We start from the raw sequence: 14,187 nt of genomic DNA, 5'->3' as shown, positions 1-14,187 counted from the left end.
GGAATTTTCAAAAATCCCAAACTCACTTAGAAGCACAATTTGTACTGACATTCAGTGGGACTTGCATTCCTAAAAGACTTTGGGAGTTTTGAAAATCCCACCCTACGTGTTATCATATACCTTGTTCGATGCCTTATTTAAAAGATTCCTATATACAAGGCAATAAATATGCCCCAAAATGATTTTACAGTAATCAGAGGGGAAAAAACAGGTTTCCCCACTTACGAATAACTACCAAGAGACTCGAAGTGGCTACAACAAAACATTTAAGTTGCAGGGAGTTGTAGGTGCTCAGCACCTCTCAGGAACAGGTCCTCTGGCTCCAATTCTCCTGTCATTAGAATGATAGCCTCCCCATAGCACACTGATAGACTAAGATAATATTAAACATCAGCAAAAGTGTGTAGTCTGAGAAAGCTCAGGACTTTTTTCATGTGGTATCATAAACAAAAATCTCACCACATTTTAGGCAATGTCAGCAGGCAGCAGCTGTTGCAAAGGAACAAATGTAAATACTGAATTTTTGAGGACATTCAAATATTTATACCAAACTTTCATTTGAGGATGTTTCCTTTCTACCTTGTTGCATGCTGGCTGCTTCTTTCAAGCGTCTAAAGGCCAGCTTTGTTGCCATACCAGGATACAACAAGACCCATTGTTTTCATTAGCATTTTAAATTTTACAAATTTGTGTACTAGTATAATTTCAAAAGTGACCCTACAGATTTAAGTCTTTACTATTTAGTGGGGAGGAGCATCTTTGAATGCTAGTTCTGTAGTATAAAGGTTTCCTTATGCTGAAAGATTCTCCACACTTTGCAACAGTTGTGATTTATTGAATTAAGACCTATTTACATTTTTATGACTATTTAGACAACTGCCAAATAGCCAGATGTATTCAGAAGGAACAGATTAAAGATGAAAATCTAGGGAAATGTATCTTTCAAGAGCCGTGATTGTGTTGTTGCAGCCATGTTGGTCTCAGGATATTAGAGAGGCAGGGTGGGTGAAGTAATATCTTTTTATCTGGAATTTCCAAACCTGAAGAAGAGCTCTGTGTAAGTTCGAAAGCTTGTCATTCTCACCAACAGCAGTTGGTCCAATAAAACTGGGGATCTCAACCTTTTTCTTTCTGAGGCCCCCCCAACCTGCTATAGAAACTCCACGGCCCACCTGCGCCACCACAACTGTTTTTCTGCATATCCAGTAGATTAAAAGCCAGGGCTCGCATTAGCGGCTAGCAAGCAGGGCAATTGCCTGGGGCCCCACGCCATAAGGAGCCCCCGCGAAGCTAAGTTGCTCAGGCTTCGGCTTCTTCTATGGGAGGTGGGGGCTCAGGCTTCAGCATTCTGCCCCTGGGCCCCAGTGAGTTCAACGTTGGCCCTGCTCACTGGTTTATTTTGATGGATCCCCTGAAACCTGCTCACAGCCCCTCAGGGGGCCCGAGACTTCACCCACCTTGTCTTGCTAAATGACATGATTTTCAGTTATCTAGGAATTTGCATCTATACATAGTATGAGGTCTAAACTGAAAAGCTCCTGCATCTGTATAAGTTGGTGAATTCAGAGTAAGATGTGAGATATTTAGAAAACTCCAACAATGTGAAGTAAGAAAAAGAAAGGAACCTGGCTCCTGCCTCTGTGTCAAGTGCTGATTTAAAATTCCATCCATTTTTACCTAAAAATAAAAATAAATAAAAAATGCAACTGAAAATTGTGGTCTGTTAACACACTCAGACCAATTTTCAGAGGTGCGGTATACTCAGGCCTCCCAAAATAGGTCACCTGCTTCCTGATAACATTAATTCATTGAATGGGAACTGGCTAATCCACTTTGACTCAGTGCTCAGGGTTTCTGACTACTAGGCATCTGTGCCTAGTGTAAAGTAAAAATTCCAGATATCTGTATTATATCAGCAAGAGAAATGGGCTGAAGTTTTAATCTAGCACCAACCAACCAATACTAGTCAGGAAACAGGGAGCTTCTGCATCTTTTTAATAATTTACTCCACAGTTTTCTAGTTTAACAGTTCTCTTGCCTCAAGCCACAAAAAAAGTAGAAAGCAGCCTTTTAAACAAGTTCTAATTTAAAAAAAAAGAGTTACCTGTAATACTGAATCCATTTCTATATCCTTGCTGCTCCACAGCAAACATCCATCCTATGATACCTCCAACAGAAGCAAGAGGAAGCAGAGAATACCCCAGCACCTCTGGAATAGTGCTGATAGCAGTGTATGCTCGCCCATGGTTCATCACAACATAAGAATGGAGGTCAGTGTTCTCAAATACAACTGGAACTGGGTTACTTCCTACAAAGATTTTCCCTTTCACTTTCCCATTCACTCGCTGAGGAGAACCTGGTCAATCAAAAACCACCAGTGTAAGGTAAAGAATTTCACAAAGTAAAAACAGAATTAACACATTATTCAAAGCTACGTTTTCTAATCGGTATATCAATGTTGTGTAAATAGAAAGTAGAAAATTAGTGTCAACATGCATGGCAAGAGACAGATGCTCACAGAGTTAGACATACAAGCCACCTACAAATGCAGTGTAAAGTTGCATAGGCAATTACAGTTTCATTGCTATGAAAAAGAGAGAGAGTGGGCAGAGTTACAATAATTAGATCTTGTCCTTTTTCATTTTTCCCAGGGATAGATAGTTGAACAAACAAGCTGTTTTGTTATAGGATCTGCAAATAGTGAATGCTATATAGAAAAACCCGAATGCCATACAGTAAACCCCCTAATTATATAAATTCCTGCCTTCAGAGTCTGCCCTAAAGCAGTGTTTTTCAAAGTTTGGGTTGCGACCCGGCATGTTAGGCACTGGGTCACCTTGCTTAGCACCCAGGGACCCTAGTGGCTCTGGACAGCACCGCCAACCGGGATGTTAAAAGTCTCATCAGCAGTGCTGCCCAGCTAAGGCAGGCTAGGGCCTACCTGCTCTGACACCGCGCTGCACCCAGAAGCAACCAGCAGCGGGTCCGGATTCTAGGCAGGGGGGCCATGGGGCTCCGCACGTTGCCCCCACCCCAAGCACCAGCTCCGCACTCCAGTTCGGTTCCCAGCCAATGGGAGCTGGGGCGGGGAGGGGGGAGCGGAGCTGCTTGCGGGCCACTGCCTAGGAGCCGGACCTGCTGTGCCGCTGACTAGGAGCCACCAGAGGTAAGTCTGCACCCCAACCCTGCGCCCCAATCCCCTGCCCCAGCCCTGAGCCCCCTCCAAACTCAGAATCCCTTCCTGCACCCAAAACCCCTCATCCCTGGCCTCACCCCAGAACCTGCACCTCCAGCTCAGAGCCCTGACCCCCTCCCGCACCCCAACCTCCTGCTCCAGCCCCCTCCAAACCCAGTGCCCCTTCCTGCAACCCAAGCCCCTCATCCCCAGCCCCATCCCAGAGCCTGAACCCCCAGCCCAGAGCCCTGACCCCCTGCCCCAGCCCAGAACCCCCTCCCACATGCTGAACCCCTCATTCCTGGCCCCATCCCACAGCCCTAACCCCTGCACTCCAACCCTGCACCCCTCCCACACCCCAAGCCCCTCATCCCTAGCTCCGCTGGGTCTTGGGCATCAACAATTTTCTTCAACTGAGTCCCCAGAAAAAAAGTTTGAAAACCACTGTCCTAAAGTCTCTTCAGAGCTACAGAGTACAAATTTGCTCCTCCTTATTTTAAATTTACTTCTATTAAGCAACCAAGATTTTTTTTTATGGTTCCTATTGTGGTCACAACAGGCTTTGCTGTATTTAAGGTTACGCTGAGTACCATTATAGTCCCACCTTTTTCATATCTCAACTTTCCTCAAAATTCTGTCATACACAATTAGTCACTAGTGCTGCACAGAGGTAGTATTCTGGATTAGTATTTAGGGTGCTGTGGTATTTTCTAATGTATAAAGTACATGCATTAAGTTACATTAGTTTCAGATCTTATTTTCCTTGCTCTGGATTGGTTTAAATTTGTAACTAACACTGAGTTAAGTGCAATTTTTGCATTTTGTAAAAACAAGAAAGCAAGGAAAGCTTTTAGTCAGTTACTTAACAGTCAAAATGCATGTATAGATTGAATTACTAGAAGGATTACAAGTGTATACATAAGAAATTCCTTTTTGGATCTCACACAAGCACAATGTTTAAATATAGATCTAACAAAATCAAGCAGCTTAGATCTTTGCTATAGGAGCTGAAAAAGTCAGAGAAACAGGAGTCGTACTTTGACTCCAGTAATAAAAGTCAGACTGCGCACTTTTAAAGAAGTTTATTTCTAAAGATGAGCCAAACCAGAACCCTGGATCCTAAACATCCCTGAACTTTTCAAAGCGTAACCAATCTCTAGTTTTCCTTTAGATGTTCAGTTCTCCTAGCAAGCATGGCTGAAAAGCTTGTGTAATTTCTTATTTTAGCTCCATTTCAAAATGGAGACGTTTTAAAGCATTCAGTTCATTTTTTCACTGTATTATTCAAAGTATCATCTTGGCTGCAATAGTAGAGAGTTACCTGCCCACTGCCTTCAACTTATGCTTTGGGACTGAGGGTGCACAAGCAGCCTTCAATTATTTTTCTCCACACAAAGCCCCATAAACTAAAAATTCAGATACTAACACTGGTTTGTAGTGATTAAAGTGTCAAATATAACAGGCTATTCTAGCCTCTGTGCCAGACTGCTGAAGTCTGGAGAGTCTGCTGAGTAATGTGGAAGCTTTGTGTGTGCTGTGATGTGTCTGGTTCACAGAAGCGCGGTGCCCTCAGCTGTGGCAGCCCATTTTAACAAACGATGTGTTAAGTTGCCAACTGTACAATAAAAGCTTTGATAACAAAGCTGTCCAGCTTGTAGTCACAAGAGCTCTACAAACAAACATTTGGTTTCCTAAAATGTATAGTATCTAAAGTAGCTAATTTTCCTGAAAAATATTCATTACATTCTAAGAAGTGGGCTGCCAAAGACTGCAGTATTCCCATTTGCTTATATGTGAAATTTACAGACATCCAACACTTCCCAGTTTGTCTGCTTCCTGTTTACATGGGGGGCGGGGGGAGAAAGAGAACTAGACTAGACACTGAGGGCACTGGGTTGTTAATTGTTTATTCCAGTGAACATATGTTCCAGAAAGACATTTACATATTTTCTTCACCCCATAACTATATGGAAAAATGTACTTTTCCAAGCAATAAATATTAGGAAGGGTAACTTCCATCCAGTTTGGACCAATCTTGCATTCAGCATCAGCATTCATGTTAGTGGGGTGAATGTTTTTCAAAAAGGCTTCTACTATGGAGCATTGCGCATTGCAATACCCCGTAAAAGAGGAATGCCTCATCATTACTGAGCGCCTACACTCTATAGCCAGCAGGATGAGAGAGAGAGAGAGAGAGAGAGAGAACCTCAGTGCAGTACCGTTAGCCTCATCTGTGTCAGTCAAATAAAGTCTAAAGAATGTTCCCAAGGAACACAGTGCGACTTCTTGTAGTAAGATACAACACTTTACTGTAGATAACAAAAACATTTAAACCAGAAAAGCAGCAACCTCACCCCTTTCTGTACTAAAGAGGGTTTTAAAAAACCCATTGCCTATTTATCCATATAACCGTATTACAACATTAAATGTCTCATACAAAATGTTAGTATAACTATTTAGTTTTGAAAAATTACATTACCTTCTGCTACACATTGCCTGCCATTTCCTTTGTAACCAGCAATACAACTGCAACAATACCCATTTGGATAGTCTCTGCAAACAGCATGAACGGAACACTGATGACGGTTGTTAGCACAGGTCTGTTGGACATCTGTATGGTAACGGAACACTGTGGGAAGAAAGACCAACCAAATATTATTCTGCATATTACATTACAGCCATAACAACATCTATAAAGAGTCACAATACGGCCAACTAGGACACAACACAATTCTGAGTTAGCTTCAGAATTCCGTTGTGCCCATTTGATCAGCTTTTAGGAAGGGCAAACAACTGCAATAGATTTTTGCTTGCCTTGCAATATGTAGCTAATTTGCCCAAATATTCCAGTAAAAAGGTACTAGGCCAGATCCTCAGCAGCTGTAAATCAGTGGAGCTCTACTGTCTTAAGTTATGTCAATGGAAGTACACCAATTTATGCCAGATGTCAATCTGGTCCTTAAGCTAAACATGGGGAAAGTTTCTCAAGGTTCTGGTTTCCCGCCCACACCAAAAGGGACAGTGTGCTGTTTAGATGTTGCTTGTAATTATTAGAACTAGAAGCACTGGCTATTGGGAGTCTGAAAGGACAGGAAACAGGAAGGAGGGGGGAGGAGTGGAGGAGGCTGAGTAAGAGTCCCGAGGGTGCAGCAGCAGCTTGGTAAAGAGGTTTCCACTTTAAAAATAAAGTCCGGTTGAAGTTTGTTAGTACCTTGCCTGGTTACCACAACAGACAGCCCATGCACCCACTGTCAAAACACACACCTGTGCTCTTCCAAGCTCACAGATATAACAATCCTCACATCTGAGGTCAGGGAACATTCTGAGTCCTGTCATTCAAATAATTATTCAGTGTCGCATTCGGCTTCACATTCGCTATATTCATTGCCTCAACAAGTAGCATTGCTAGTATAGAGCTTTTAAACACACAAAACCAGGGAATCCTAAATTGTAAACAGCCTTTTGTAGTGGTGGCTCAGGGTTCTCTGACTTTATCAAGTCATCTGTGTTCTATAAAGAGTTTATAAAGTTATATTTCTGTGAAAACAGTTTGTACCATACACACACAATCCCTACTAAGTGCAGCAACATATTGCAACAGTTAAAATGCAGGTCATTACTTTAACAACCATAATAACCAAAACAACTTAGATCAAAAATGTTGTTAAGACAGAGATACCTTTGAGACTATATTGCCTTTCAGAAGTATTAATACACTTATTCCACAGAGACACTAGTTTCTCCACAGCATTCGATCCTGCAAGTTACTGAGAACAGACCCATTGCGGGACAAGTCTGTGGTAAGCACGACTGGCCATACATGTTTGTGGTCAAGTATTACAATTGGACTTGAAACTGTCCACACATCCCCCTAACATTGCCAAAACTAAATAGCTTTGTCTGGAATTTCAGAGGTCTAAGGGCAAATCAAAAAGAAAGAGCCAATTTGGGGTGGAGGAGGCAGTGGGAAGCCATTCTGGGGGGAAAATAGGCTATATCCAGCAGCTTAGAGAGCACTCCTTAAATAAATCTACTTTTCATGCTTCCCACACAGATCTTTCATTGACACCCTCCCATGATGGGGGAAGCGGAAAACAAGTGGATAAGGGGGGATAGAGGAGGCTGGTCTCAAGACAAAGTGGAAGCCACACTGGGGTGTTAGGGTGGGAGAATGGGGTATAAGGGGGAAAGTCAGGTGCCAAGAGCCTAAAACAGTACAAATGACTTTACCAATCCCAGTTTCCTCAATATCTTCAATATCTTCCACATCTATAACCTGAGAATACTGCTGAGGGAACGGCTGGACCTGAAACTGAGGTGGCATTTTCCCAGTTGAGAGTTCTGGCTGTTGACTGAAAGAGGATTCTCTTGGAGGTGTCTCTGTTGTTATAGTTTTGTGTGGTGGCTGTAAGTCATCTTCTGAAGCTGACTGAGGAATTCTATATGTAATATGTTGTTGATCCCCTCTTCTGCTGGGAACATCATATTGGACCTGTTGCGGGCTTATTTCAACCAAGTCATGGTGCAATACAGCTGGTTTTGAGGTGACCTCCTGATACTGTTCATCATCACCAAATTCTGGACTGATGCTGATTTTGGCAGGCACAATGCTATTAGATGAGCTACCAATCTCAAAAACCCAGATTCCTTTCCTTCCAGAATTGCTGCTCCTAGAAAGAGAGCATAACCATATTAAACAAGGGGTCAAGTAAACATAACAATAAATATAAATTCTATATGAAAATCACTACATATTTGATTCTATACTCCACTGATAAATACAACTACAAATTGGATGAATCATCAGACCTATACAAAATACAGCTAAGGGCACACGGATGGAATTTTTAATATACACTGAGAACGAACTTTTTTAGAATTTATCTGGAGCTAGGGAGGTTTGGGAAGAAAAGGTGGTATAATTTGGCCCATGTTCACCTTGATAGCAGCACTCTGAACTTTCTGAATTGCTCTCTTTCCTTCCTGTCCTTTTCCCCACAAAAACAGAGGCAGGAGTGCTGGAACAATTTGTATAGTGGGAGCGCTGAGAGCCATTGAACCAAACTGTAAACCCTATATATGATGAAAACCACTTCAAGCCCAGGGGAGTGGCAGCACCCCTATAGACAGTTCCAGCACCTATGAACAGAGGTCAAGACTTTTCAAAAAGGGATGCCTAAAGTTAGGCTTCTCAGAAAGTGTCCCAAATTTCAAAAGGCCTGTGCACCCAGTAGCTCCCACTGAAGACAACATCAGCATCCACTTTTGAAAATCTTGGTCAAAAACATCTCATTTTTCAAAAAGAACAGGAGTACTTGTGGCACCTTAGAGACTAACAAATTTATTTGAGCATGCATCCGATGAAGTGGGCTATAGCCCATGAAATCTTATGCTCAAATAAATTTGTTAGTCTCTAAGGTGCCACAAGTACTCCTGTTCTTTTTGCAGCTGCTACTCTGAAACCTGTCATTTTTCAAAAACGCTGATCAAATTTTATGATTTCTAATACAATGGCTAATGAAATCTTATTAGCTATGACATTTTCCTCACATTGCAGACTGCATAAAAACATGTCAGACAGTAGAAAAAACTGGGATCTGGGTTTGTTTATTTATTTATTTTAAAAGCATACTCCTGCAGGTTTCTGATGGACTCTTCATCATTAGCTACTATATTGTAGGATCCTGGTTTTATCCACAAGTAGTAGTTTGTAGCAGCTTGACTAAAGCCAACTGTAGCAGGAATGTTTTCCTCAGCATTCTTGGAGTGTGCACTGTAGAACTGCAAACCATCTTCTGGATAAAGGAAAACAGCATAGGAACTGGAATCAGAAGACGCTAAAACAGCCTGGAATGTGTTTCTCTGTGGGGAAGATTTAAATTCCATTTACTTGTGGGAAAATATTCAAGATTAGAAAAAAAGAAGACACTTTATAAAACAAATTCAAGATCTGGGTTCACACAATGGGTTGTGCATTACACAATTAGAGACTGTTAAATTCCTTTGAGAAGTTTTTTAAAAGAAACAGATTTAATTTTTTTTTCCCAAAAACACATTTGTTTTGACTATGCTTAAATGTCACAATCAAAGTCTTACCGCAGATAAACTGAAGTCAATGTAAAATAGCCATTAGGATGCTTAAAAAAGCCCTAAGTTCAGTACTATGTTTAGCAAATTGAAAAGTCCTTTTAACAGAAAAATGGAGTGGATTGGCTGTTCCTGGAAGATCTTGTATCAAATTTACATGCTAAATTACAAATATCTGCACAGAATAGCATATTGAATTCACAGCTTCCGCAAAATTAGGCAAAAAAAAAAAAAAAGGTTCAGTTTTCAAGTGAGAAATGTCCTTACACAATGACCAGGTGATATCAAATACTCATACTGACTTTCCAAAATTACTACATTTTCATTTATTAGATGTTTTACAATCAGAGTTTTCTGTTTCAAAGACTTAAATCTCAGCTGAAGCTCAACATGGAGATTAAAGCAATATCCACAGAAAGAGAGCAGAGAAACTATCATTTTAAACTCTCTAATTCAGTACATTCTGGGGCATCTCAGGCCCCACATGGAGATGAAGAAGCCACTGGTGTGCAATGAGGGGCAACACACAATACAGGACCCCTCACAGTGCATGCTGTACTGGATAACCAGCAGCAATGTCCAGGATATTTGTCAACCAAACAGATCATTCCTTTCATAAAGCCCAGTTTATACTAAGCCAATAAATAAATAAAAATGACCAAATTAAAAAACAAAAAACAAATAAACCCTCAAAGCTACCAGATGTCAAGGAATCAGCTGGCCTAGTGGTACTGCACTGGACTGTAAATGACGTATGTTTAGATGCAGACAGCACATCCAATTTTGAATTCTGATCTGCATTTTTTATTTTAGGGCTGTCAGGTGGGGAGAGGATTTTGGAGAAGTATTTTATTATTTGTTGGTAGAGAACATCCATGCCACTGCACTCACGGCCCTTGCTGAGACAGTGTTCCAATGAGGGCCACTTATCTGACTTTAGCTGTTTACCACTGCCCCAGGATGGGCCCCATTATAGGGAAGGTGGATGCTATGCCCATGGCCTAGTCAGACACAAGAAACTGATATTTGGCAAAACAAGGCCCTGATGCTGGAAAGACAGAAGCACATGCTTAGCTTTACACACTGGGAGTAGTCCCATTGACAATGGAGCTAATCTCAGTACATAAAACAAAGCATGTGCTTACATCTTTGCAGAATGGGACCTAAAAGATTTAGAAGGTGGGGTGGGGAGGAGGGATTGTGGCTCTAATTAAATTGAGAGGTTAAGTCCTAAGCATACATGGATCATCATACATGTATCTTAAAAGAGTCTACTATGGAAGGCCTGATTTCAGATATGCGAGTTTGTGGTGAATGAGATGTGATCAACCCAAAAAGAGATCAAGGGCTAGATTCACAAGAGGACTTAAGTGCCTAACTGCCACTTTAGACACCTAAATCCCAGAATCAGGCCCCACTGGGATTCAAAGCCTCTGCTCAGCTCTCCCTCCCCACCCCCCCCAAAACCTGTAGGCACCAAAACTCGCTCAATGCCTCAACTGCAGTGTAAGTTCACCAGGTATTTGTTTTTGCCTGAGCACATGCACTGCAGCCCCACACCAGACACCTAAGCCCCGGAGCAATGCACGAACCAGGGAAAGACAGACATACAGTCCTCTGCCTAACTAGCCTGCAAGGCCTGGTCTGGAAAGCATGTTCAGAGATCAGCTACCAGATCAGGCCCTTATAGAGATGTTTACACAAAGACTGAGACGTGTACACAAAGGAGGGAGCAGGGGAGAACAACCTTCCTCATAACCTTTTGCCCAGTGGTTAGGGTACTCATCTGGGATGTGGAAGACACCCAAGTTAAGTACCACCCTCCAACTGAGACACAGGAAAGATTTGAAGTGGGTTCTGCCATCTCTCAGGTGCATACACTAGCCACTGGGGCATGGTATATTCTAGTGTGGAGCTCTCTCAATCTCCCCTGTTGAAATGGGGATAAATAAATTGTAAAAAGAGAGTCACTGGAGTAGGAAGACTGAATCCTGGGTCTCCCACCTTTCAGGTGGGTGCACTAAACATCAGGCTACAGAGTCAGTCTCATACTTACCTGCTTGCTCGGCCCAATGAGTGCAACAGTTTCAACAGGAGAGCCAGAGAGAACAATGTCAGAATATCCCACAGCCCAGTGGTTAGGGTGCTGGCAGCAGAGACCAGTTCAAACCTCCTCTCTCCATCAGGGAGAAGAGGGACTTGAACAGGGGTTTTTCCACATGCCAGATGAGTACCCTAACCACTGGGCTAAACATTATGAGGGTGCTGCTGCGCCTCCTCCCTCCCTGCTAGCTTCTTACTAAAACAATGTAGGCACCTCACACCAAGAGAGCATTTTCCACTGAGAATCTCATGTTGTAGGAGGCACTTCCCTGTGGCCCAGACTTAGGCGCCTATCTATGTATGAGACGGGGGAAATGTTTCACACACCTGCCTTGGCTTAACATCTTCCACCTCTGGTGAGGCATCACCAGGGGCGGCTCCAGGCCCCAGCATGCCAAGCGCGTGCTTGGGGCGGCATGCTGCGGGGGGGCGCTCTGCCGGTCGCCGGGAGGGCGGCAGGCGGCTCTGGTGGACCTCCCGCAGGCGTGCCTGCGGAGGGTCCGCTGCTACCGCGGCTCTGGTGGTCCACCAAAGCCGCGGGACCAGCGGACCCCTGGACCACCGGAGCTGCCTGCCGCCCTCCTGGCAACCGGCAGAGCACCCCCAGCGGCATGCCGCCCTGCTTGGGGCGGTGAAATGTCTAGAGCCGCCCCTGGGCATCACCTAGTGTGCTGGTTTTTGTGAATCCCATTCTAAGATACCCATCTCTTCCATTCATTGTGTAGGGAGCTTAGGTGCCTAAATCCAGCATTTGTGAATCCCAGTCATTTTCTAGGCACCTGAACGTTAGACCTGATGATATTGAGTGTCACCGCATTAAGTTTCTTTGTTAATTTAGCCCCCAAAGTCCAGGTTTTAGTACATCTAAGTTCCCTGATTATTCCAAGTATCTGGCACATTTTGGGGTGTTATAGAAGTTAACATAACAGTTCAAGGATAATTTGATGTTGAATAAAAAGGTAAAAATATGGGAGCTTTGTCCTCATCTCTGCCCATATGCTACAAGCCAGACTGCTTACATCTTTTAAATATGTCTGAGAAACACCTCCTAAAAATTTCCTTCTCATGAATGCTGGGATAAGCATATAAAGCAAAGCGGTAAGGTATTTAAAGTTAAATAATTTTCTTTTTGAAGTATGAAATATTACAATTGACACTTAAAACAATGGACCATGGAGTTACACTTCTTTTGCACCTGGTCTATCTTAGAGCTCTGTCTAATATTCACCTTGCCTTCCAGAGTGGGGTCTTCTCCAGGTACATGGTAAGGAGCCACAGATGTCCAGGTAACAATGACAACACTGCTTGGATCAAAAATGGCCTCAGGGAAACCTCGCTGGATATGGTCTGCAGCAAGCTGTAAGACGTCAGGGGATGAATCTTCTCTATAAAACACCTTCCCACGTCCATCTGTAGTGTCCAGATCAGCCAAAAATGGAGCAATAGCTCCAAAACTGAGTGGGAATTGACCAAGGTATTCTTCTTCTTTTGATGGTTCATTCACAGCAATGAGCCCATTAGTGGCCACCTAATAGAAAGGGTAAAATCATTTAGACAGGGCAGTAAGTATTGTTCACACGGCTATTTCACAAGTCTACACACTTTTGTAGTATTTTCAAACTCACTGAAACATTTCCGGTTCTTAAATACCTAATCTCATAAATACAAGCTTCAGCTTCAATGATAAGTCAAGTTTACCAACCTGTAGGACTATTCCAAAAAACACTTTTTATATCTATTTGGAGGGATCCTGGGGTTTTAACTTCTCATGGTTCAACAACAAGGTACATTAAGAACTGAACATTCTTTTCTCTGAAGGGTAAGATTTCAAACAGCTATATTTCACAGGCTACCACATTCGCCTCCGCTTCTGGCAAATCAGTACAAAATAACCACATCTCACAAACTCCAAAACTCTCGATCTTTATAGATCAAAACCCAGTGCATGCAGTCTTTTGTATGGATTCCCTTAGATGATTAGATACTAGCCATTATGCTATTAAAAATGTTTACATAGGAGTGCTGCTAGGTATGGAAACTTAAGGAAGATGGCACCCTGGGCAAGCTTGTATTTTGGTGCCCCTGGCACCCACTGCCTCTCCCACCCCTTATTCATCACTCCTACCCCCGCCACCTTCCCATTAGTCCCCCCCATCGCCGCTGGCCCCCACTGCCTCCCCAGGTGCCGGATGCCTTCCCCACCCCCATTGCCTCAAGCTCCTTTCTGCGGTCTTGCACTCCAGGCTCGCCCCACTTCTTGCCTCTTGACCACAGTACCCCCTGATCATGGTGCCCTGGGCCCACCCATAAGGACAGCCCTGGATGGAAGAAATGAAGTAAATATTCAAACTTAGAATTTTAGAATGGATAAATAAATACCTTGGACAATTACTTTGTTGACTAACCAGTGAGCCAGATTCTCACCTGATGCAAACTGGTGTAATTCCATTAATGTCAATGGGACTATTTGGATTGACACCACCTTAAAATCTGGACCATACTACTTCCACAGTGTAAGACCCAGGAGCGATAGTATGCATGACATTATACACTTGTAGGAGAGACTGGGGCTGATGAAAGTGAGGGATCAACAGCATCATCATGTGCCCCCAACAGCAGGAGCAGAGATGTTGTGCAACTTTCCACAACAGATCAGCCATTAGATCTTCCTCCTAACTTCCCTGCCTAGGGCTTTGTGCAGTTTGCACAATCAAGCCATTCCTCACATTCCTTCCTTGCAGTCAAGGTTGCTGCAATTTTAGACTCTGTCTACACTGGCAAGTTTCTGCACAGTAAAGCAGCTTTCTGAGCTGTAACTCCCA

At 43.0% G+C, this 14,187-nt stretch overlaps 1 protein-coding gene across 1 annotated transcript in view; it reads right to left on the bottom strand.

Annotated features, from left to right (window-relative positions):
• Window positions 1–14,187, bottom strand: part of NID1 (nidogen 1) — an 83,225-nt gene that overhangs the window by 51,306 nt on the left and 17,732 nt on the right. Inside the window, exons 2-6 of the mRNA XM_039530918.1 lie at window positions 12,594–12,893; window positions 8,808–9,037; window positions 7,406–7,845; window positions 5,655–5,804; window positions 2,105–2,356 (exon numbers count right to left, since the gene is read on the bottom strand). Coding sequence (XP_039386852.1) covers window positions 2,105–2,356; window positions 5,655–5,804; window positions 7,406–7,845; window positions 8,808–9,037; window positions 12,594–12,893 — 1,372 coding nt within the window. The remainder of the gene's footprint in view (window positions 1–2,104; window positions 2,357–5,654; window positions 5,805–7,405; window positions 7,846–8,807; window positions 9,038–12,593; window positions 12,894–14,187) is intronic.

This window comes from Mauremys reevesii, linkage group 3 (genome assembly GCF_016161935.1).
Source record: "Mauremys reevesii isolate NIE-2019 linkage group 3, ASM1616193v1, whole genome shotgun sequence".
NCBI classification, from domain to species: Eukaryota; Metazoa; Chordata; order Testudines; family Geoemydidae; genus Mauremys; species Mauremys reevesii.
Note: the sequence above shows the minus strand (reverse complement) of the source record. Positions and strands in the feature narration are given on the sequence as shown.